Source organism: Scleropages formosus, chromosome 10, assembly GCF_900964775.1.
Source record: "Scleropages formosus chromosome 10, fSclFor1.1, whole genome shotgun sequence".
NCBI classification, from domain to species: domain Eukaryota; kingdom Metazoa; phylum Chordata; class Actinopteri; order Osteoglossiformes; family Osteoglossidae; genus Scleropages; species Scleropages formosus.
In genome coordinates this window covers 25221052-25246100 of record NC_041815.1, presented here as the reverse complement: position 1 = coordinate 25246100, position 25049 = coordinate 25221052, and the positions used below count along the sequence as shown (strand labels likewise).

The 25049-nt window shown below is 47.2% G+C and overlaps 1 protein-coding gene across 5 annotated transcripts in view; it reads right to left on the bottom strand.

Annotated features, from left to right (window-relative positions):
* The window catches only part of sez6b (seizure related 6 homolog b), a 170157-nt gene that overhangs the window by 44810 nt on the left and 100298 nt on the right, over positions 1 to 25049 (bottom strand). For all 5 annotated transcript variants that reach the window (XR_001965994.2, XM_018748770.2, XM_018748771.2 and 2 more), the window contains exon 4: positions 6475 to 6667. Coding sequence is in view for 4 of the 5 variants with exons in the window: in XM_018748770.2 (XP_018604286.2) it covers positions 6475 to 6667 (193 nt within the window). In the remaining variant the exon portion in view is untranslated. The remainder of the gene's footprint in view (positions 1 to 6474; positions 6668 to 25049) is intronic.

The following is a 25049-nucleotide window of genomic DNA, read 5'->3' as shown; positions in this document are numbered from 1 at the left end:
GCGACCCGGTCATTACCCCGGTCCAAGAGGCTGGTGTGTTCCTTTGGTTTCCGAGTGGATGGATCGGTGACCAGAGTGCATTGCTGATCAGCATGAGGTGGTGTATGGGAGAGTGTGTGTGTGTGTGTGTGTGTGTGTGTGTCTTCCTCCTCCTCCTCCTCCTCCTCCTCGTTCTCATCCTTCTCCTCCGTACAGTTCTTTTTAACCGCAAAGACTAGCGAGAAGAGGAGAGAAAGTGATGTGGCGGCTAATTTCGGAGCCTTTGCAAATGCAAATTTCTCCACCCTGTTCACTCACACACATGAACACACATTCGAGAGCTGGGGAAATGGAAACTCTCTCTCCCTGGTATTCAAACACACACACACACAGAACCAGTCCAGGTGTGTTTCCCTCGCTGTGATCCGGCTCCAGAAACAAAGACTCCTGACTGATGGTCCAGCGGGCCCTGATCACAGCCCTCCAGCTGCTCAAGCCCGTCGCTCTGTAATCTTTTCATCATCGCCAGAGCAAGCGATCAGCACATATCAATAACCCGACTCGCTCTCCCACGGTGCCCATCTCGAAGAGTCCTGCCTGTCTTTCGATGCTTGTCTGATCAAATTTTTCACACACCATTATTCCAGACAAGGTGATCCTGCTGCGCAAAGAAGCACAAATTAAAACATCCCTGCTCTTATCTTAACACGAACCAAAACCCGTCCTCTCGCGGCGCCAGGACCATAGGCGGGAGCTGATTAAAAGTAAATGTCCCGATGTCACGCCCTTCACAAATCTCAGCCGCAGCGTGAAATCAGCCTAATTTGAATTGGCAGATCGGGAAGCAAAACAAAATACGCCTAAAGTCTCCCTGGAGTGTTGATGTGTCACGCTTAGTCAAAATAATGAGACGCTGATGGACATTTCAGTCCATATAACTAAATTACTCATTAATTCAAAACACAGTTTTTATTCCTGATGGACCTTTGTGGCGGCTTTAATGTCTGTAGATCGATCATAAAAACGGTCACTTGGAGTTCATGGAAAAAAAGAAAAAAAACCACTCTATTGTTCTTCTTTCCAGCCCGGTTCGAGGCCCATTCAGCTCTTGTGAGCTCTACTGATGGATCGCCAGGTAATGAAAGATGTGAGAAGGTCATATGGAAAGCAATAAATATGACAGAGCAGAAAATATGGGAGCTGCATGTTGCTCATCCACAAAACAATATCCTGGCCTGTGCTCTTAAGTAGAGATTATTATTATTATTAGTAGTATTATTATTATTATTATTGCCTGCTCTCTGGTGGGTCTGGGGTTCCAGTCCTACTTGAGGTGCCTTGTGACGGACTGGCGTCCCGTCCTGGGTGTGTCCCCTCCCCCTCCAGCCTTGCGCCCTGTGTTGCCGGGTTAGGCTCCGGCTCGTTGCAACCCCGCTTGGGACAAGTGGCTTCAGACAGTGTTTATGTGTGATGATAATAATAATAATAATAATAATAATAATAATAATAATACACACAATGTCTATAACTGCTTGTCTCAAGCAGGGCCACGGCGAACCGGAACCTAACCCAGCAATGCAGGGTGCAGGCCTGGAGGGGGAGATGACACACCCTGGACAGGACGCCAGTCTGCCACAAGGCACCCCAAGCAGGACTCAATCCCCAGACCTACCACACTGCAAGCCCGGGCCAAGTCCGCTGCGCCATCCCGCTCCCTCCAATAATAATAATAATAAAAATAATAATAAGTATTTAGCTGATGCCTTTGCGAATAATAGTGCTGGACACGCAGCACAAGACTCCCTACATTCATTCACCCATTTACACAACAAAACTATGTAACGCACATTTATGAAGCACTTTTCTCCAAAGCAGCTTATGCTAATTTACCCATTTTGAGTCTGTCATTTCAGAATAAGTACTTTGCCCAAACGTAGTAGGACTCAAACCAAAAACGCAGAGTCCAAAGGTGGCAGCACTGAACACTGCACCACCTGCTGCCAAAAGAGCAATTCAGAGTCACCTATTCACCTGAAACATGTTTCTTTGGATTGTGGGAGGAAACCAGGGCAGCCAAAGAAAAAGTTCGAATTTCACACTGACTGAATGGGTTTCAAATCTATGTCCAGCTGCACCACTGAGACACTTTGATACCCCCTGCACTGCAGTGCTGCCATATCCAAGGCAGACACAGCTCTCTGTATTTACCATACTCTGACAGCACCTAGGCAACAGTGATTCTCGGCAGGATGGCGATGACAAGGAGAAAAAGCAAAGGAGTACCGTGGAGGAGGCCCTACGCCGTTCCACTTTCCGTGCGCTTTATGAGTCCACTTTTGGCCCGATCTAGAATTCCATCTGATGGTTTGCTGCGGAAATGCTGAGTTTGTCTTACCGAGTCGACAGCCAGAGGCTCACGAGCGGATGAACACAACGGCACAGCAAGTCTTTTTTCAGGACATTTGTATACTCCGGTCAGACGGAGCGCCGGATTTTTTTCATTATTGGGTCCTTAACTCTCGTTTGACTCCACCTAATTAGGAAGTCGATTTGTTTCCGGGCAGGTTTTTGCTGAGATCTAAAGTGCGGGTAATTAATATTTCTTCATTATTGCCCAATTATCAAAAATTCCACAAAAAATCATGTCTCTTGGGCCTACAACTTTTTTCACTCCTTTGCGGACTCTATTATTTGTGCCAGCTGGTCTCTCTCTCTCTCTCTCTCTCTCTCTCTCTCTCTCTCTCTCTCTCTCTCTCTCTCTCTCTCACACACACACACGCGCGCGCACGCACACACACACGTGTCTCACTGCAGTACATGAATCAGAAACTCTCCCACCTCTGATGTTGGATGGACAAAACCAACGCAGAGACCCCCCTGGAGGACAGCGCATTTGGACAAAATCGAGTTTATAAGCCGATGTTTCATTTGCACGTCTCTGTGCCTGAACATGCTGGACAGCCCAGGGCAGACAGGACAGTGGAGGTTGGACAGCAGCTGCAGAGCCGAGAAAGAGAGACAGAGGAGGCGCAGCAGCATGACACCACGAAGCCACGTCTCTCTGGATTTGTGTAGAAAGGCGGCACTCGAAATCTCCCTAGGCGATCTCGCACCCTGTGGGCTAATCCCGACATGGCTAAGGGTGCCTCCGAGGGCACCGCTGCGAATCCTGGGGCCTTTCATCGCCACCACAAGGCCCGGAGCAAAGACAACCGCTCGCCGGGGACCGAGCCGACTGACAGGTGAAACTGATCCCGGTTTGCTTTAAAAGGCTTTCCTGCTGAAGACCGTGTTCCTGGGGCCTCGAACCCTTTTCTGACACGATCTGAAGAGGACAGTCCACACTAAAAAGAGCACAGCTGTGTGTGAGCTCTGCGATTTAAGGGCATTCCCTCGCGCCCATCCAGACACATCAATTTTTTCCCGCAGCGAGTTCCTTCGCGGTTCCGACAGTCTCCTGCCGAAGACCAGACTTCACTGTAGCTCCCCCCACACCGTCCCTCCAGCCCTCTCCGTCCCTGCACCCTCGCTTGTTTGCGCTTAACCTTTGGCAAATCCTGGTGGTGGTGCCGGTTTGTCAAGCGGTTTTTTCAGCCCCTGAATTATTGAGGGCGCTGAATCTTTCAAGTGCCCGCCTTTCGGAGCCCTCGACATCCAGCAGTTCCTGCACCGGCCCCCCCCGTTCCTGGTGGACGTGGGAGGTGGCACAAGTGCGCAACTGTGTGGTTGGAGGCGTCGAGGTGCCAATTCATTAGCGGGGTGGGCCGTGGGTTCTGCTAAAGATGTTCTCCTTCTGCTGCCCCCCGCCTCCACCACACGGCAGGGCCTGATTAACAGTGTCATTGGCGCTGACCTTCCTACTACTCTGGACAAAGGCAGGAATAATAATGCCTAGCCTGGTCTCAGCTCCTGCCCACGGTCATTAGACCCCTTGCGGGCAGTTCTGAAACAGGGGAAGGTGTACAGGCACTGAGCCACCTGTGGAGGAGGTGAACCTGGAGGATACCATGTGAAACACTGTGGGACACCATGTGAGATTCAAACAGGGATCTGGACAGTTTTCCCAACCATGAGGTTTGGTGACTACGTGTTCGGTCAATTTGTGGCAAACGCTCACATGGTTGTCAAACTGGTGCCAACTGGACGTGGGTTTGATCACCGCACAGTCGCATGGGTTTCCTCCTACAGTCCAAAGAAATTTGTTTCAAGTGAACTGGTGACTCTAAATTGTCCTTAGCCTGTGTGTGTGTGTGTGTTTGATTGTGTGAGTGTTTTACATGGCTCTGACTGTAGGAAGTTCACTATAGTGTGGCTACCACTGTTAGTCACCTTGGCCAAAGGTGTGAGCTAAACACTTGTAAAAATATGGTAGGGAGGGTATTTCATCCAAAGAAACCTATGTGACCATGGGGAAGACATGAAAACGACTCCGTAGGATTCAAACTGAGATCCAAAGCAACATCTCAGAAGCTTTGAGGCACCAGGGTTATGTGCTGCACAACATCCAAGTGCAGAGGTGCATTTAGTCAATAAAAGTGAGCCAGTCTTACAATCATTTTTACAAACTGCATTACCTCCAGCAAATACGATTTCAGTGTAGAGGGGTACAAAGAGAGAAAGGCTTCTTCTGGAGAGAAAAACCCTCATATGGAGGATCTTATTATTACCTTTCTGAGTATCTCTGGAGGTAGATGGAAACTGCGCTTGTGACAGTCCGCATTTACTCATCCAGCTGACACTTTTCTCCAAAGCATCTTACAATTGTCTACCCATTTATACAGCTGGTCAGTTTCATTGGAGCACTTCTAGGTTAAGTATCTTGCTTAAGAGTACTAGAGCTAGGACTGAACCTTCAAATGTTAGGTCTAAAGGCATCGGCTCTAACCACGATGCTGCCATCTCCAACCCACAAGTGCAGAGAGAAACATGACACGTCGGCCAGAGGTCAATGGGTGTGACTGGGGCGGCAGCGGAAAGTCCTAAACACCAAAGGATGACTGCCGTGTGTTTAGAGGTGGCATGGAAGATCCCCCAAGTCTTCCCAAAACAGCCATAATCCGCCACATAACCTAGACAGCGTCAAAGAGTCCGAGAGCCTGTCTTATTCAACGGAGACGTTCAAGATTGCAAAGCTGTGCGACAAACACGCCACGGCTCATTAGCTTAGAGAAACAAAAGGGTTCGTCTTTGTTCGGAGCCATATTGCTTTCATGTGCCGTGTAGAAAGCTTTGCCGCGAGAGAAAATAACAACCCCCGCGTTCTCTGGGCTTCTTGTGCTGCCTCTTGACATCTCTGTGAAATGTCTGTCAGCGCTAAGCACTCACAGCGGTTCGTGATGTGGCCGCGTCTGCAATTGACAGCGGTTGTCATTTTCACACCGGCGAGAACAAATCAGGCTGACAGGCAGCAAACAGGACACGGACACAAGTCGCGAGGCAAGGTGGGGCGCTTTGAGGTCATTAACGTCCTTTACAAGGTGGGCCAACATTCAGCTTCAATGTTTTGGCCCATTTGTATGAGCAAAGGTCAACAAGAAGGCATACAATACACATGCTTCTGTCCAGTTTATTATTACAATCCATCAACAGAAGGACACTGAGGACACTGGAACAATGGATTTCAAGGATAACGGACAGCGGCTGAGAAGTGTATATATATATATATATATATATATAATATACAGTATATATATATATATATATATATATATATATATATATATATTTTAAAATGAATGAAAAAATGAAACAAAATTAAAATGAAAATCCAATAAAACACACAAAGATAGGCACTAAAAGCAATTGAAAATCTATAAATACATACCCAGTACACACAAATTACATATGGGCATGTAGCTGTGTTTGCAAAACATGCCTTCAGAAGAGCCTTGGGTGTAGACCTATCACAGCTTGCGTTATACAGTCTATCGTCCAATCAGAGCAAGACTAGAACATGACCCGGGCTCAGTCCCTCTCTCAAAGTTTGGAAATTTAATTTAATTCATTTTTAAAAATGTGAGCTGCGTTTTTTTCCAGGAACATACATATAGTACATGTGTACATTGTTACATTTTAATGTAATGAAATTAATTATATATGTATATAGTATAAATAAACTATATGAAAATATGAAATGTCAGGATCAGTGGATTTTGAGAGCAATGGACACTGCCTTCCCCCATGTAGTCTTTTCAACTCTATCATTTATAGGATTGACAGATTTATTGGAGGGTTTGGAACCACCATCCTTCAGGGTTTTCCCTGGGTGTTTTTGTGTGGCTATTTCACACATTGTTTAAATTAGACGGGAAGTATTTCCCTTCTTCATGCAGTTTGGATGGGAGCCTATTGCTAACAAACCTGCAGTGGGCTGTAAACTTTCACTGCTTAGACACGCTGACATGAAATGGATCAATGTGTCCCTCAGCTCAGGGAAGTGTGTGCAAAGTGGCCGTTCCCAAGACCTGGGACCAACGTGTCGCGGCACAGCCTTACCCTGGTAGCGCAGCAGGAAGAAGCCGGGCCGGAGCTGCTGCTCGCTCTGGAAGCGGATGGTGACGTGGTTACTCCAGCTTCGCACCACCAGTCCCTTCATCAGAATGGACTCGTTAGCCAATAGCGAGGGGCCCCGGCCTCCCAGGTCCTCCAGCGTCACCATCTCTCCCTCGGACAGGCTCACGTTCAGCACCTGCATGCAGGGAAACAAGTCAAACCAGGTCAGGCTGGGGAAACCAAATCAGACCAAAAAAGACCAGGTCCGATCAAGTTAGACCAAAACAGCCAAGAACACACACACACACTTGCTGAAGCTGCTTGTCCTAAACAGGAGCCTAACCCAGCAACACAGGATGTAAAGCTGGAGGGGGAGGGGACACATCCAGGGCATCAGTCCATCACAAGGCACCTTAAGCAGGACTTAAACCCCAGACCTGCCAGAGAGCAAGACTCAGCCAAACCCACTGTGCCACCGCACCCTCCAGAGACCAGAAAAATTTAGGTCAAATCAAGATGGACTGAGATCATCCAAGACAGATCTAGACCACCAAGCCCAACCCAAACTAGAGCAGCTTGGATTCACCTGGACCACAGATAGATTTTAGAACCTTGCATCTGTTTCAGCAACATGCCTTGGTGCTATTTTCAACCCCCAAAGCCATCCCAACCACACACACACACACACACACACTTTCAGAACTGCATGTCCCATACAGGGTCACAGAGAACCAGAGCCTACCCAGTAACACAGGTCATAAGGCCAGAGGGGGAGGGGACACACCCAGGATGGGACACCAGTCCATCGCAAGACACCCTAAGCAGGACTCAAACCCCAGACCCACCGGAAAGCAGGACCGCGGTCCAACCCACTGCGCCACCGCACCCCCAAACAAACACACACACACTTTCTGAACCACTTGTCCCATACGGGGTCACGGAGAACCGGAGCCTACCCAGCAACTCAGGACGTAAGGCCGGAGGGGGAGGGGACACACCCAGGACGGGACACCAGTCCATCGCAAGGCACCCCAAGGGGGACTCGAACCCCAGACCCACCAGAAAGCAGGACCCGGTCCAACCCACTGCGCCACCACGCCCTCCACGGACCAGAACAATTTAGGTCAAATCAAGATGGACTGAGATCATCCAAGACAGATCTAGACCACCAAGCCCAACCCAAACTAGAGCAGCTTGGATTCACCTGGACCACAGATAGATTTGAGAGCCTTGCATCTGTTTCAGCAACATGCCTCGGTGCTATTTTCGACCCCCAAAGCCATCCCAACCAGCATACGGCCATTAGTCTCTGTCTCGCACCAGGTGCTGAACACGGGCTGGCACTGCTCAGATGATTGAGGATGCATATGCAGCTGGACCATGTGTCTCAGCAAGCACCGACCCCGCCGCCTTTCCGCCAGGCCTCGGCCAATTCAGAGTAACCGTGGCAACATGCTGCCGTGTCGTCCCTCCTGTCACCAGTGTGGCCGGGGCTCCAACACACATGAAATTAATTGAGAAAACCGCCACGGTTCATCATCTCCAGCTCTTCCTCAGCCAACAGCTCCTCATAATTCTACCACATTCCACTGTTGCATTCCCATTTTGCAAATGAGTGATAAAAAGAGTCTTTTGTAATATTTTTTTTTAACAAGGGGCAGAGATTTAGGGACGGCGCGAGGCTCCCCGTCCTGTAGTTAAGAGGCAGTCGCTCGATCGGTTGGCCCCATTTCGTCCCGTCTCCCCCCCGCCCCACTTCATTTTGCCAACGGGCCTGCAGCAGCTGCGAGCGAAAGTGGCTCTCCGCTAAATTTCAATGGAACCGTGCAGTTTGACAATGTAAACTGTGGACACACTCAGACTGAGCTGAGAACAGACAGAGAGAGAGAGAAAGAGAGAGAGAGAGAGAGAGACGCTTGATGCTATTACTTACAGTAACTGACACCAGGTACGATACACATCAAGATTACTGGATGTTTCCAGTTCATGTTCTACATGGAGTCCTTGCACTGTACTTTGAGAAATATCCCAAATATGGAACACTGGGAGAAATATGTTTTTAGTTATTATTTATTCATTTTCATTCAGCTGATCATTTTCTCCATGATAAACTACAAAGTTAACTTCTTTATTAAGCTGCTTCGTTTAGATATTAAGTGTTTTTAAATTTATACAGCTAAGGATTTTTTTACAATTCAAAGTAAGTGTAATGTAATGTAAATTAATTGAAAGACATGCCCCATTCTAGCATCACTGGGTCACCATTCTGGAATGACACAGGCTTTGCTCCTCTCTTCTGTGACCATCGTTCCTCAGCTCTGTGTCGGACACACCAGTAACCCCAGGAGGAATAAAATTCCCCGTCCGGCTTCTATACAAAAGCAAATTGCTCACACATCCTCGATAATTTTGGCTCCATTCAGTAAACAGTAATGGGTCTTGCTGATGGAAACAACGTGGGATCAATCAGCCGGAAGGTCGCGTGTCTTAACGTTTGTGCAGAAACAGCAAAAACTAAAGTAAATAGTTCTTATAATAGCACCTCACAAGGGGATTTCTGTGCTGTTAAATTCCCAGCATAATAGTTACTTTTCCCCATGGAATTTATTGTTTTTTTCAGCATGGCGCACAATCGCTGATCCACACATATACACTCACTTTCGTTAGACAATTGCATTATTAAGTGCTTGTGCTGTGTTTATGAGGAACAGTTATGCGGTGGAGATAGATCCAGCTCTGCACATAATCCAAAATTTCATTCCTTCTTTAAAATTCAATAAACAGACTGAACACACTAGAATCTTATTTTTTTAATAGAGTAAGATGTTGACATTGCAGTCGTTGAAGCGTAATGCACTGAGACTAATCGAATTGCAGGAGAATAAAATCTCAATCAGGAGGCGATGTACGGCAGCTAGAGAAACGAAGTCTGCGCGGCAGGGCCGCAGAGCCTTCGGCTGGGGAAGAACCGACGCTGACGCGGTGCGATCGCGCGCGCGAAAAGGTGCGGTGGCTGAGGATGTCTACGAGCAGAACCCTGGAGCTCTTTGGGAAGTGTCTCCCAGTTTTGGAAGGAAGCGTTGAATGATGTTCCCACACCTAAATGCTGAGCACAGAAACTTCGGACGGATGTTGATGAAGAAGAAGCTCCCCCAGCTCTTCCTTTTCCCTTTCATTGTAGTTTTTGATGCTGCAAATCAGATCAGCTTGGCTGTGCGCATCTCTAAATGGGGGTGGGGGTCTAGAAGATCTCATTTCATCAGATATCCAAAACTAAGGTGAGATGTCCTCAGTCCACTTTTGGGTGGCGCTGCAGGTAGCTCTGGTGCCTCACAGCTCCTGGGCTTCACTTTAAGTCTGGCTCAGTCTGTGAGCAGTTTGGATATATGTATGAGTGAGTTTCCTCTACGCTTCTGGGATGCACTCTGGGCTGCCACAACCCTGCATTAGACAAGCAGTTACTGATAATGGATGGATGGATATCTAAATGCAGGAGACAAAACAAGCGTTTTCCCAAGCTTCCCTCTAATCTCATATGCATCTCACACAGTGCAATTCATTTCCAGTTGATATGTGACAGAGCAGTGGACAAAGATGCAGATATTTAATTTTCTTTTTTTGTCACCATTCTGGAATGCATGAATGCATGTGATTACCAGTGTGCATTAACTGAGAGGTTGTTGATCTTTTCATTGTTATGGATGCTTGATTCTGCTCTGGTCTTAAGGAAAATGGGTTCTGAGAGAATGGTTGGGAAAGGTATTGTCAGGAACGGGGACAGGAGACCGACGAGTGGGTGAGGGCCCAGTTGCAGGTTGGTTTATTCACGTGACGTCAACAAGGGAACAGGCAAGAATCGCAGCCGGGGACACGCAATGGTCGTTCAAAGTGCGGATGTTATCCTTAGGGCGAGGCGAGAATCAAGCAGATGAAGCAGGGGATCAAGAACTGAGAAGACTGGAACCAGTAGATGAAGGGCAAAGGGCAGAGAGGGACTGGGAGGACAAGGAGGTACGTGGATTGCGTTTGGTTTCGCGAGCGAAGCGTTGGACTCAGTGAGATTCCGCAACCCTGCCAGTCAGCGCAGCTTCTTTTATGCTCGGTCACTCTGACTTGCAGGGGCAGCCGATGAGCTTGATGGTGTGGCAGGTGTGGTTGTTGAGCTTGATGGCATAAGTGTGACAGGTATGAACTGGGTGGACCAGGGGTAGGTGTATGAACGTCCATATGGCAAACTCAATGGACTGCAGGCTCCCAGAAGGTCTAACAGGAGGGTCCTTGCTGGTGGGTTAGTGTGTGGCAGCTCTCCTTTTACCCTCCTGCTGCCAGTGACAATGAGTCTCTTCTATTTCTCCTCCAGAACACCTCCTGGGAGGCGAGAGCAGAGCCAAACTCCCCGTTTAGCCAAGACGCTCCGCTTGTTTGGTGGATCAGCTTGACACTCGTCCTCCGAGATCTCACTCGGAGATGGGTGACAGGAGGTAGTCTGTCACAGAGACATCTGACAATGGCAGTGCGATTGACATGCTGCGTGAAATTTGCACATCCGAGAGTGTCATGAGAAGCTGGGAGGGCAGCCCAAACGATCCGTTAACTGCCAGCCATAAAGAACAATCAAGAATTAACGGCAAAATTTGCACTTGGTCAGGGAGCATGTACTTGTCAGCATCGAGTGATGTGTCCAGGTACTGTGGTACGACTGAATCTGGGTTTGTGTGGGTGTAGCAGGGTGCTGTTAGCCTGGGGGTGGAACAGAAGTGTATGAGGGGTAGTTCACCGCACAGTTACAGGACATATTTTTTCTACGGCATGCACAAAAACACAGAATGGTGTTCGGGTCTCAATACTTTTGTCCAAGGCAACTTATAATAAGGTTTGTACACTAAGCTACTGGCAATTATTATTATTATGATTATTATTAGTAGTAGTAGTAGTATTATTGTTATACAAGAGGGTAATTTATAGTGGTGTAAATTAGCGTAAGTACATTGATCAAGGATACTACAGCTGGAGTGGGGACTGAAACCCTGGTCTTTCGATTGTACGATAACAGGTCCAAGTGCTGCACCACCTGCTGGTGCAGATGTTAAGGTATCAGTATGAACTCGTGATTTTGAAACATGAGAAGTCGGTGCGACGGTGAGACTGAGTAAAAGGGGTGTGTGGAGGAAAGTAGAGCAAGCTCCCTCATTTATAAATGTGCCAGTTTCACGTGTTCTCAGAGGCTTCCGGAAACACATGAAAAGAGCAAGTCTCTGTTCCCCCGGAGCCCTACAGAAAGGCAAAGGGTGGGACTCTGTCAGAAAAAGCCTGTGCACATCTGCTCTAATCACCCGTACCCAGCGACTAATGAGACGGCATCACCAGAAATGATCCCGTTTATACACACACACAGGGCGCGGGCTAACACCTTGCAATGAGGATGTGGAAAAAAAGAAGACGGGCTCCGAACGTGCGATCATTCCAATCCGCCGACTCCAGATAAACACATTTCACAGCGTTGTAGACACTCTGAAAGACAATTTACGCGTTCGCTGGAAAGCGTCTCGACAGCTGTCGTTACAAAAGCGCTCGGAAAGCCTTGCTGCCGCCTCCCCTGTCGTAAGACTCAGGCCTGAGTTGCAGCAAATCCTTAACTGGAAAAGTTGATGGACATACGTTTTGGCTGAAAAACATAGGGATGGAGGTGCAAGTGCAAGAAGAGATTAACAAATAGGCAGAAGGAGGGGAAAGAAGGAGTAGTAGCGTGCAGCACACAGCAGTGTATGGCTCTGTGGCTCTAGGGCTCTATGGCTGTTGGCCCTTTCAATGCTGGTTGCTTTATTCGCAGCACAGGATGTTCTCACATACTCAAAATTGAGGCCAGGTCCTGAGGGCCTCCTCATCTGAGCTTGGCATTTCTTGAGCTCTACTTAAAAACTACCGAATGATGCCCAGGTTCCATTTGCTCACCCTGTTTCACGAAGCAGGGCGCCAGTGTTCAGCTCCCAAGAGTGTGTGTCATGGAGCATCTTACAGAAACCTCTCTCTCAGTTTGTATCTCAACTCCTTCTCTCTCCATTTCCTCCACACTCTTCTACTGCTCATCAGGGCAGCAAGTGATAGAAAACTGGGCCCAAGCTGAATACATGATGTAGGGGCAGCATCCGCCTATCCCGTTGAGGATCAGGGCCATGACGGAGGGGGGATTAGAGACCCTGGCCCATTTGGTGCCCATGAGAATAAAGAAGTCGTCCCAGTAGAGACACCCGGTTTCAGTGCAGGGGCTGAAGATGCCCCTTGATTCAGTAGGAAGATGAACCCTTTCCCGACAATGCACCCCCTCCCCTTCCTCTCACCCTCCGCTATCGTTAATCTAACACTATGAGAGGTTCCAAGGGGATGGATACTCATCTTTATTTACTGATTAAAACTCCTGGAGTTCGGCTCTGCATCATTAGGGTCGACTATAAAAAAGGTTCCGACACCAGAATAAATGTTTACTGAGTCTACAAGCAGGGCCTGGGAAATAAGGAGAAGATAAATGTGCTTTATGGTTCAGCGTATATGAATAGAAGTGAATATTTTTTTAACCATAAGGAGAGCATAAATACCACAGTAGCAACTTTAATAAGGTCATTTTAGGCTGCCACTATTAGCCTTATTTTAGGATTTTTATAGCACAAATAAAAATATAATAAATCTATTTCTCTACAACAAGTTTCGGCAGTTAAGGACACAAGGACACTTGGCTAATTGGAACGTCTTGGAAATTTTTACTGCAAAACGTTTGCAACATCAGAGCATCAAATGCCTTAACATCAGTCCTGTGTGTGAGAGTCTCTTTCTTTTTCTCTGTCTCTCTCTCTCTCACACACACACACACACACACACACACACACACACACACACACACACACACAAGGACAAGCAAAGAGAGAGAGAAAAGGGCAAAGGAATATGTACAGGTAAATTCCTTATCCAGCAACATCGTGTAATTTTTTTAATTTAATAAGAGTCAAACTGTAAATAGGACTTGAACTATTTGTTATCAAGGAATACTGGGTTAAATATGTTAATTGTTTGGTTCAGCAGGCAGCCCATGCCTGCTGTTACAATAATGATTATAAATAAATGATAATATTAATAACATGTCAACGCTGTGAACAGTTCACCTGTGGTGGGACTGCTGCTGTAATCGAGTGTGACTTCCCATATGCAAGGTACCAGCATCTTGGACCCTTTGTTGACTTGCTTTTTATAACCTGCTAAACGCACTCAGCATCACCCAGCCAATCAACTCTCAATTAGAGACGCACCCAGAGGAGACGAGCCGAAAAGGCCCATTCTTGCGCTCCGCACGTACAGGTTATCTCCTTGAGACATTCGCCTCGCTGACTGGATTGCTATTCTCCTCAGAATTCGCATGGGCCGCTACCAGAATTGGGTTTTACATGATGTCGCCGAATAAAACATGTAAATTGCGGAGGAAGGGAAATTCAACAATGCGAAAACAAGCACCAGATTATCCTGGACTGTCAATATTCTGTTGTGTGCAAATAATAGAAAACCCAACAAGGCAGTGGACTTGGCACCATCTCTGTGCTCCGCCATCGCTGAAATAATTGTGTCGTATTCATTTGGACGTTTCTCACAAAACCTCGACAATGTGTTGGAATTGCTAAGAACAGATATAAATAAAAACAAATAAACCTGAGAGCAGTATTATGCATGGGCACCAGAGATTAGGGAGAAAAGTAATGTAGAGTTAAACAAGCTGTTGGACATCCAGCAATGGTTCCAGATTCATTTGTATGATCTCACCAGCAGGCAGCGTTACGCTAAATACAGTTTAAAAACGCATCTATTTCTTTAATACCCTCACATTAATTGTGGTTATGAGTAATAGAGAAAGACAGCTGTTCCATGTTGAGATCATTTTTTGAGTGCCTATTAATCAGAGGCTTTCGGCTTCTCAGATTTGAAATGCGGTAATAGCGGCCGGTTTCAAAGCATAGTTTTGTATGCAACTGTTGTATTCCTTGCTCTCTTACTGCACCTCGGAGGCTTCCGCTGCACCTATAGAAGCCACGAAGTAGGTGATTCTCAGAAGAACCTTTCCGTTCTTACGGCACTTGAAAGTAGGCAGGACAAAGTACCCAGTCTTGACCCAGTTGATCTTGATTTTTTTTAGAAATTGGTTGCGCAGCAGATTATCCGCTTCTGTGTTATGTGGAATTCATGACAGTTCTGCATTTTATCCACGTAGATGGATAATGTGATTTTTTTTTAGCGGTAAGAATCCTTCCTGGACACTGACGCACCACCTCAGATAAGAAGCGCACCTTTCTAAGCATCGTTCTGCTAGCTGTTCCCACCAGCTGCAGCCCAAAGCACTTCTTGTCGCATCAGCCAATGAAATTACTCCACTCTGGTGCAGGACACAGCAATGTGGGAAGGAATTGGAAATGTCCAATTTCTCAGCCCGCTCGGGAGAGCTTTGAACAATAATGTATAACACTCCATACATTATTCACCGCTCTCCACCTAACAGGGAACACCAAGGTCATGCAGGATCTGCATTGTGAATCAGCATGGAATTCCATTTGATTCTGGTTACCTGGGAGACGTAAGAAGTACATATGTGCGCGCACATAGCCACCCACGTACCGGCACAAAGGGGCCGGCTGGCCGATGATTCACTCTTGATCACACCAACTGTTGCATATGCTCCCCCAGCTGTCCGTGCTAGCCAGCGTACACTCGACAAGCATTCCCACACACCACTTATCTGCCACATTGTTTTCATGACCAACGGATCTTATTATACAACTCCGTCTCGAGTGGTTGGAGTAAACAGGAAACCAGCCAGAGACGAATCCAGAAAACGCCAGAGAAGGACAACATTTCTGCACTTCTGGCCCTGCTTTAGAATGTCTGGCAATACAGCGAAAATCTTGCTGGACTTTCCATGCATATTTTTAGCATATTTCGCAAAGAAATCTATTATCCTCTGCTTGCAACCATAAATCCCAGTATCTCAAAACAACCCCTCTGTCGGTTGTCTCATTCTATATGCGCACATACTTCATTCTGTTTTCGTTCCGATAGTCTAACAAGATGGCAGGGACCCAGCTCGGAGCTCAACCTCTCTCCGTCCCATTGTCTCCGGAGGAACAAGCAATTTTGCTGAACTGTCTCAAGCTCCTTTCTCCCGTCTCTCAAGCGCAAGCGTCCCTTTTCTTCTGCAGTCATGCCCCGTTAATTTGTTTACCAGGAGCAGAGCAGCACATTCCTAGCACATCGTACACAGCATTGTTTCTCATCCTGAAGGGTTTTCAGGGGTCAGCATTTAGCTTTTCAATGGGACAGGGTGCTCAAATCGATACACGTATTTTGCATTTGAAAGGGACTTTTTCAGCGGCTTCGGGTGCTGTTTATGACTAATGTGCCATTGACCGCAAAGTTGCTGCGGGTCACATCGGTTCACCTGTAGGAGATACCTGTAAATCACACTCCGTGGAATGAGGCAGCTTCAGCTCAGAATCGCTGAAGTGAAAAGATGGGTGTCTGATCCAGGCACGCTTTGTTGAACAGCCTTCTCAACGGAGCTAAAGAGAAACGCTCACAAAGGAAAACATTGCAAGGCTACGCTTGAATACAAATCTTGCCAAAGACCAGAATGCCTCTGGGGGTAAAGGTTAGGAGAGAATGCTGACATGAGTTTAGAGAAGGGTGTTGATCAAGACTGTGCTTTTCGTTCAATGCTTCTCAAACCAGCTGCTTGGGCATTGAAATGTAACCCTCTGCAGGGGGACTACAGATAATTAAAGATGAGGGAAGAGGATAAAGAGCTTATAAAATTAAAGTGCAAGCGACATATGTCTGCAAACAATCTCAGAGAAGGAGTTTCCCAGTCCCCGAGTCAATAGGCCCTTTGTCATTCGCAGTTGTTTCCTGTTCTTTGTCACCCCATTGATTTTGGACCCAAACGAAACACGGAGGTCCAGGGTCTTATGGTTTCATGTCAGACACCGGGCGCCAGGAGTCTCAATGAGAAGAAGCCAGTAAGCTGTTGTTTTAATTGGCCTGTGCTCCTCGATGACAAATCCCCAGCTGTTTGTTCAGGATGGGCCCGAGAATCGATGCTCCCATTGATCTTGTGTGAACGATGTGGACAGCGGTGGGAAGAAAGAGGTGGGGGTTGGTCAGAGCTTCCCTCCCAACCTCCCTTTGCTGTCGGGCTTGGTGTTGACATCAGAAGGCGACTGGCTGGGGCTAATCGCAGGTTGGCCGTGAGATAATATTACCTTCGGCAGGAAATGATGAGCGGCAGCTCTGCTGCATTCCACCAGGAGAGCTGCATCCTAAGTTTGGAGCTTCCCACAATTCATTCTCCTTGGCTCCAGGATGAGTGCACATATGACTTCCCCTCCTGGGAAGCACCCCTCCATACACACTTCCACACAATGTCCCACCAAATAAAAAAACAAGCGCTCTCTAATTTCCTGTATCGTTCATACTTATAACACTTCTCTCTCTGTCCAGGCGGCTGGAGCCCAGGATTGCTTCTCTCTTCAAGAGTGTGTTAAGGTCCAAAAAAACATTAAGGGTCTAACGGCTTCAAGAGGAAGGTGACCCGAGGAAGAGTGTTCTGGTGAGTGGCACAGGAGGGGGGAGCAGGTTGCCGCTGCGGGAATCAAAGGGAGTCGAGAGAGCTGGAGAGAGCTGATAGCCGACTTGGCCAGGCCGAGCGGGAAAAATGCCCACCTGAAAGGGCTGTGAAGTTCACTGCTGTTAAAACCCTCCCTTCAACCACACACAGCAGCGTATAACCCCATCACACTAATAAAGCACGGGCTGGAGCTGCAAAGTGAAAGAGTCCTCTGTCGGCACTTTGATGTCCGTAAATCTGCCGTTGCCGTGTAGCTCGGAGGCCCGAGGGGCTGCGTGACCATAATCAACCAGGGTAAAAGTTCACGTACCACCAGCCCAAAGCCAAATTCATTTCGGAAGAAAAGTGTTGGTCAGTTTGAAGAAGTGAAAGCAGAGAATCTCTCTTGGCTTTCAAGACTTAGTGGTCAAATCTGACCAGATGGATGATGAAGTTGGACTGAGTGACTGGCTACCCTCACGTTCCCACCGCTCGTCCAGTCGAGGAGTGTGACGGGAAGATAGGGAAAGTCGAGAGCGGCTGAGCACCCCCCCGCTGTCTCACCGTCCTCAGCACGGAAATGCGCAGTCACATGGGGCAACTCAGGGAATATGTTCGGCAAAGCCAGGTCATGATACTGGTGGCTGAAGCAAAGCATCATGGGAAATGTTAAAGCAACCCCACCCTCCGCAATACTTTCATTTTTTAACACCTCCCATTCCTTATTTCACATTTATTCTGGGAATAACATGATGACTCCACAGAAGCTGCAGAGGCAGCCAGTCCTTAAACAGGAGCTGCAGAGTTCTCGATTGGAGCTGCATCAATCAACCACATGTCCAGTTATATAATATAATTATAGAGGTAGTCAGGTTAGAAATCTTTGCCCATCGCTAATATGCCAAATCATTAAACATATCTCAGCCACGAGGTGTCTGAACACAATTGCTGCAAAGTGGCAGCACTGCCTTCTGCTCAAAGGTTACCATCAATTCATTTAATTCCTCAATTTGACCAGCCGCCAGCAGAGGGAATTAATCTTTAAAAATAATATAAACCTCAGACCACAGAGTTCATCTCGCAGACCCCGGGAATCAAACCAAGCGTCATCTTTCAAAAAGACCTCCTTAGGTTAATAAAAATATGCACAGCATAACTTATTCAATTAAAATGATCTACCTTTGGATGATTTTTTTCTCGAGTACCTTGAACAAAATTGGCCTCAGCTGAGGGAAACGAGCTGCAACCCTCCTTCCGGTATGTATTTTGCATACTTCCCTCAGCAAAGCAGTTAATGACTACTTATGCCTAATAGGCTTAGCCTTAATAGGTTATCGGACAGAGGACAGCAGATCTGCAAGGCAGGAAATTTTGTCTCTTTCACTCTCTACTCATTACCTCTTCTGCTGGATCTATTAGGGATTTACATTAAACAGCAAAACCCTTGAGTTAGAGGTGAGATTGAGGAAGGTGGAGAGAGGAGGGGTGGTTACGGGGTAGCGGCTCAATAACCGATCTTTGCTGGAATTTTCTCTGGTGCGCAGCCATCTTGTTTATGTTGTCGGACCATGCGTTCGGCTGTAGACCCATGAGCCGTGGCCGTGCTGCAGCAGTGAGCGCGCTGCCAATAGTCGTCCGCTCCGGTCTGAATTAGTGATGCACGTGTGTGCTCGAAGTGGAGCGAAAGTAGGGCTTATCTCCGACACCGCGGGACGCCTGGTTGACAGCGCTGGCATTGGGCCAGGGAACAACTGGCGCCAGCAACAACAGCATGTTGCCGCGACGTTGCACGTGCCCTCCATGGATCAGAGGACGCTGTAAGGTAAGGCTGCCGAAAGTGCATCTCCACGTTAGCGATCCATCGAGAGGTGTCGCCGCATCGAGCGCACGACTGGCTAACTGCAGTGACTTCTCCGGTGCGGTGCATTAAGAGCAGTTGACCAGAAAACAGCCATGTTGCCTAGGGAAGCGGAACTGTTTCTGTGTTGCATGCGAGATGACAAGAGAACCTTCCAGAAACTGACAGTAAACACCAGAACTGGAGTATTAATCGCCGCAGATCGGTGCGGCGTGGGACCAGCTTTTGAAGCAGAGGCTGCGTTCCTTGTTCCTGCCGTGCACGTCACTGTTCTTTCTGAAACTAAGGACAGACAAAAGTAGCACCTGGTTTTCAAAGTGCCCGGGAAGACCTCTCTGACGCCTTCTTGCAGCTGCTCTCCTGCAAAAATTTTAGCGCTTTAGGGACAATGTGACAATTTGCGATCGGCTTAATTCCTCATTTACAGAGGGCAGAGGGAAAAAAAAAAAAAATCTATAGAGATAACACTATTTCCATATCATCGTTAACAGGCGAAATCGGTGGAGCTTCGGTGTAGCAGTCCTGCCAAAGTAGTACAGACAGTCCCCGAGTTACGAACGTCCGACTTACATACAACCCGTAGTTACGAACCACCCCCTTACTGACTAGAAGTTGATTTTTTTGTCACCCTTAAGTAACGATCAAATGAAAACTTCATAATTAAACCTATTATCTTAAAAATTCGAGTTACTGTGCGTACAATGGCTTGTAATAACAAATGGGTGCTGTTTTGCGACGCGCATCAAAACACACACACACACACACACACACACATATTTTCGGAACCGCTCGTACCATACAGGGTCGCGGGGAACCGGAGCCTACCCGGTAACACAGGGCGTAAGGCCGGAGAGGGAGGGGACCCACCACCCACCCAGGACGGGACGCCAGTCCGCTGCAAGGCACCCCAAGCAGGACTCGAACCCCAGACCCACGGGAGAGCAGGACCCGGACCAACCCACTGCACCACTGCGCCACCGCGCCCCCCCGCATCAAAACATTAAAGTTTCTTTAATGTTTTGCATACACGCTCTCTCCGTTTCTCTTTCTCGCTCTCTCTGAGAGAGCAGTCGGCTATGAAAGACACTTTTTCCCAGTTGCGAAGTCGCACTTGAGACAACCCCCCCTCTGCATCGCTACCTCGCTTTGCTGTCCAAAATCCTGTCACGCATTGTTCCCCAGTCCCTTTCCACGTCTCTTTGATAACAACCGCCCCTTGTCCCTCGACCACAATTTCGGATCCTCACTTGTGTTCAATTCGCCGATCGACCGACCGTTTGCCCATCCCTGACCACGAGATTGCATCTAAACCCTTGGTTCTGAATGAACGATCCTGCACTTGGGTCCAGCCTCCTCCGTGTCCTCTGTTCATCACCACAGTAGTAACATTTATAATCTCTTTCTATGTCTCTCACTACTATAAATAATACAGTTACTATTATTATTATTATTATTATTATTATTATTATTATTATTACATCATTGCATTTATTATTTTTACTATGTTGCTATATTAAAGATGTTTTAGTATATTGGGAAGTGTTTTTTTAATGTTTTTCATTTATAGAAAGGGACATGATATATGATATACTAAGACAAACATTTTACTAACCGACGTTAGATACCCACCATACCTAACTGTTCTGATTTACGTCAAAATCCGACTTGAAGACAGACTGAGGATACGGAACTCGTTCGTAATTCAGGGACTGCCTATACTTTAGCAAATTTATTCAATGCAACATTATCAAATAAAGTTTGGTTTTACAGTATATAAAAATATCACGGAGAGCACAGTAGAACAGTGAGTACCACTGGAGTCACATAGACGTCTCTCTACAGAGTTTGTAAGAGTTTGTACATTCTTCCCATACTGGATGCATTTCCACCAAGTGCTCTGGTTTCCTCCCACAGCCCAAAGATGTGTGTTTTGGGTTGACTGGTGATTCCAAATTGTCTGCAGTGTGTGTGTGTGTGTGTGTGTGTTGTGTGTGTGTGTGTGTGTGTGTGTGTGTGTGTGTGTGTGTGTGTGTGTCTGCAAGGTTGCTCTGTGATGGACTCCCAGGGTTGTTCCCTGCCTCACGCCCTACATTTTGGAATAAGCTCTGGACCTCCATGACCCTGTATTGAACAACTGATTACTGACAATGAATGAATTAAAAAAAAAAAAAACTACACTGTAGAAGAAACATGTTTCATTCTGCATCCACCAGAAAGTATGGCACACTTTTTTCCCTCGGTTTACGTTACCAGATTTATTTTTTGAACATATAATTCTGGCCATGACCATTAGCCTCAGGATAATTAGCAATTACTATATGCTATGTATGTAATGGACAAATATGTTATGAGCAGCATTGTTTGTTTGCAGGATAAATATGCTTAACATCATAACTAACCAGCTCCAGCTCGACTCAACGGCATCACTGAGAAGTGCGCCAGGGCTGGACGCTCTCCTTCTGCTCATCTCCCTGTGCTTTCGTCTCCTCATCCTGCTTGTCTTCCTGTGTTCCCATCATCTTATCCTACCCATCTCTCCATGTTTTAATAATGTTCCCATGCATCCTTTCTCTCGCTCTGCTCATCTCCCCATGTTTTAATAATTTTCCTGAGTTTCCTTCATCTCATCCTACCCATCTCCCTGCATTTCCACCAATTTTGCCAATTTTGCCTCTTTGGCTCGATCTTCTCATTCATTACAGGGCATATTTCTCTCTCTGAGAAGCTCACCGTTTCGTTGACCCGATCAACACCCATTAACTGGAGTTAAGGGCATGCAGATATGTGTCCACTTTGGTCCATTTGCTCTAGTGTGTCTGGATCTATTTTTTGTGCAGGGCTCATCCCGATTCATGTTCGGAGTATAATTTTATGCACTTTGAGCTTCTGTTGCATGGAGGGCAATCACCAAATAAAAGCGGTTTTAATAGACGTTTGGGAAAATGTGCTGGAAGGCAGAACTGTTCATTACTGCCTGCCTTTCATTAAGCGTCCTCGCTCGCTCGCAGATCTGTGCTCGGCACACACAGAACCATTGGCTGGGTATGGCCGTCGTCGCCCCGCGAGACATTCCACAGACAGCCAAGGCCAAACAAAGCCTCCCTCCGCTCTACCCTCACACCAACCTGTGACTTTTCCAGCCAGCTTCACTTCCGAGAGATCACAAGACACTGCTTATTGGGGGTGGCATGGGGACGTGGGCTTCACGATCGCTGTTCGGAGGAGGCGTGCTGAACAAGAAGGGTTGTAATTTGGAAAGTGAGACAAAGACTATGGGGTGAGGAGCAGAGAGTTGCTGGCATGAACACAAAGCTAAAGCCTTAGAGATGGAAGCTCCCATTGCCCAGACATCTCAGTTGCAACTGAATCTGTTATCTAATCTGATTTAGGGTTAAGGTGAGGATTACGGTTAGGGTTATGGTTACGATTAGGATTAGGGTTAAGATAAACACAGAGCATAGAAGCCCTCATTGGTGATTCAGTATCTGCAGACTGTTGATTTCACACACCCAACCCTGACCCTTTGTCGTTTAGCTTGGTTAAGGTTGTTGGTCTGGAAGAGATGAGTTAGCAATTACTGGGGTAACAAAGAAAGGGGAGGGAATATGTGGAAAAAAATGGAAAGTGGCCAATTAATTGTTCAAGAGCCTTGCTCTTGAACCCTCAAGGAGATACTTATTCTGTAGGAACAGGCAACTGTACATGACTGAAGGTCTAGACTGTGCAAGAGCAACACAAAGAGCAGTGAAATTATACCGTGTTGAAGACACCATTCAGAGGCATTTTGGGAGCCTCAAGACACCAACCAAGCTGTCCACTACCCCATGACCATCTCTCATCCACTCCGGTAAACACTAAAACATGACACACACCTCAGGCTACAGTAGCACCTGCCACACAGCTAGCTGCTCTTTTTTCGAGATTCCGAGGTATGTTTTTTAGCTCTCCTATACCCTCTCGCCTAGTGGAACCAAAAAGGAGCCTCCGAGTCTTAAGAAACAAGATATTAAGGGTCTCCGCTGAGGCGTGCGACGCCATGTAGCGCGACGGCGATGACAGAGCCAATCTGTCACCGAAAGAGGGGGTGTGGGGGAGCAGGGAGCGGGGCACTTGTAATAATGTTGTTAGAGAATAATATTGCCGAGACTAACCTAATTAGTGAAGGGAGGCGGCTCAACGGTGGCCTGCCAGCCTGTCTTGTTAGTTTTACACATTTAATCAAAACGGGGGTGTTTTTTTTAATCGGGGGGTGTGCAGGACGTGAGGTCCATCCAAGTAAATCGCCATGACTGACTTCCGCACTCTCGCGCTCTAATTTATTCCGATGGACACTGATAAATTAACCGAGTTCCCCGGGTGGGTGGCGCGGCTGCATTCCTACTCGGCCTGTTTATTGTGCTATAGGAACAGTGAATTAATGAAGGTCGGGATGAAGGTGTCATTGGCAGCTGCCTCGAAGGTTGACTTGCGGCACGTTGGGGGTAGGAGTGTGCAGGGAGCGGATCTCAAACACCCGTTCGATCCAACGGCTGGTCAATGCGCTGCAAGTCTATCCCGCTCGCAGCACGGATTTGTTTTCTGCTGCCTTGGGCAATCAGCGTATCACAGGTTCACTCGATCGGTGCGATCGCTCCGCCCACGGAAGGGAAGCTCTTAAAAACAAGCCGTATGATGCATTTATCCAAAAGCAGCTGCTCCGCTGCACTGGCCGTGTTGCTTAAATATAACATTGATGATAAATTTTTCAGGTAGGGTGATATAATTTTACCCTAGAATTATATCAGTCTCTATTGAAATGTACATTTATTAATTTAGCACACTTTCCAGAGTGACTTGCATTATTAATTTACTTCTTTTTTTAACCGACTTAGAATTTCATCTATTTGTGTTGCTGAATATTTGAATAAAGCGATTTGGGTCAATGAAGATGCAAAAGGATTTTTTAAAAACAGGTGTTCTGCAAGTTTGCTCTTAAGCGCGTGATCTCCCGGCCCCTTGACTTCCATTTCTTTGCAGAGTCCCGGTGCTCTTGAGGCCCCTGGTGTCTCCGGTGTCAAAGCAAACTACAGATTCCCCTGTTCGGGGTAAACGGAGAGCAGCAGCACGGGTAAATCACTGTCATCATGGCACAGAGCAGTTCACTCACCGCTCACACACTGCTCCTCCCTGGCTAAGTGAGCTGTTACACCCCTGTTCAGTATGTGATTGCATGAAGAAGGCAAATGGTTTGGCCCTCAGGGTAACACCGAGGTAACAGCGGTGTCGATGGATGCGTGGTAGCTCCCCTCCTGTCATTGCCACCGCCACCATCGGTCCTCACATATTAACCAACTCAAAACTACAGGCGGAAATTTTCAGCCTTTTACCGTTGGTCGTCCTATTAGACCAGGCAAAGGCTACTTCATTTAACCTTGAACGCAGACTAATTATCACCCGTACATCTATTTCACTCTGTAACAAGCACATTACTTATTTACTAAAATAGTACTGTATAAATTATAGTATTAGTACAGTTTTTCCTGGAGCTATTCAGTGAGGGGTGGTTTTCTGCAGCCTGCCGTTAGGGGGCGCTGTGAAGCCCTCTCATTGCAGCTGTGCTCATAACCTGTGTGACAGGTAATTAACAAGCCCACCTCCTCCTTACCTTGGCTTTCCTGGATGGGATTGAATTGTGGGTGATCGGAACATGTCCAGAGTTATTGATCTCAGTTTCACAGAGGAGTAATTACCTCTTGCCTCTAGTCTAGATGGTGTTATAGGGTGCCGCCAACCCCGCTGGCCCCCGGGGGGGAGGGGGCACATCGACCGGATCGTTCCGCTGCACGTTGCCAAAGGTCGATGGAAAATAACAGGAGTCCCATTGTAACACAGTCTGCACCCCCTCACACACCCCTATTTTTAACAACCGCGAAACAAACTCAAAGTCCTAATGACTCATTAAAAATGGATGGGATGCTCATAAAGGCCCGGTTTTAGGACAAAGAGGTCCCGCGGTACATTAACCACCCAGAGTGCAACCCAGGTGAAAGAAGCACGGAAAACAAGCTATGTAGGCAGAAAATTCAACGAAAATCCTGACTCACTGAG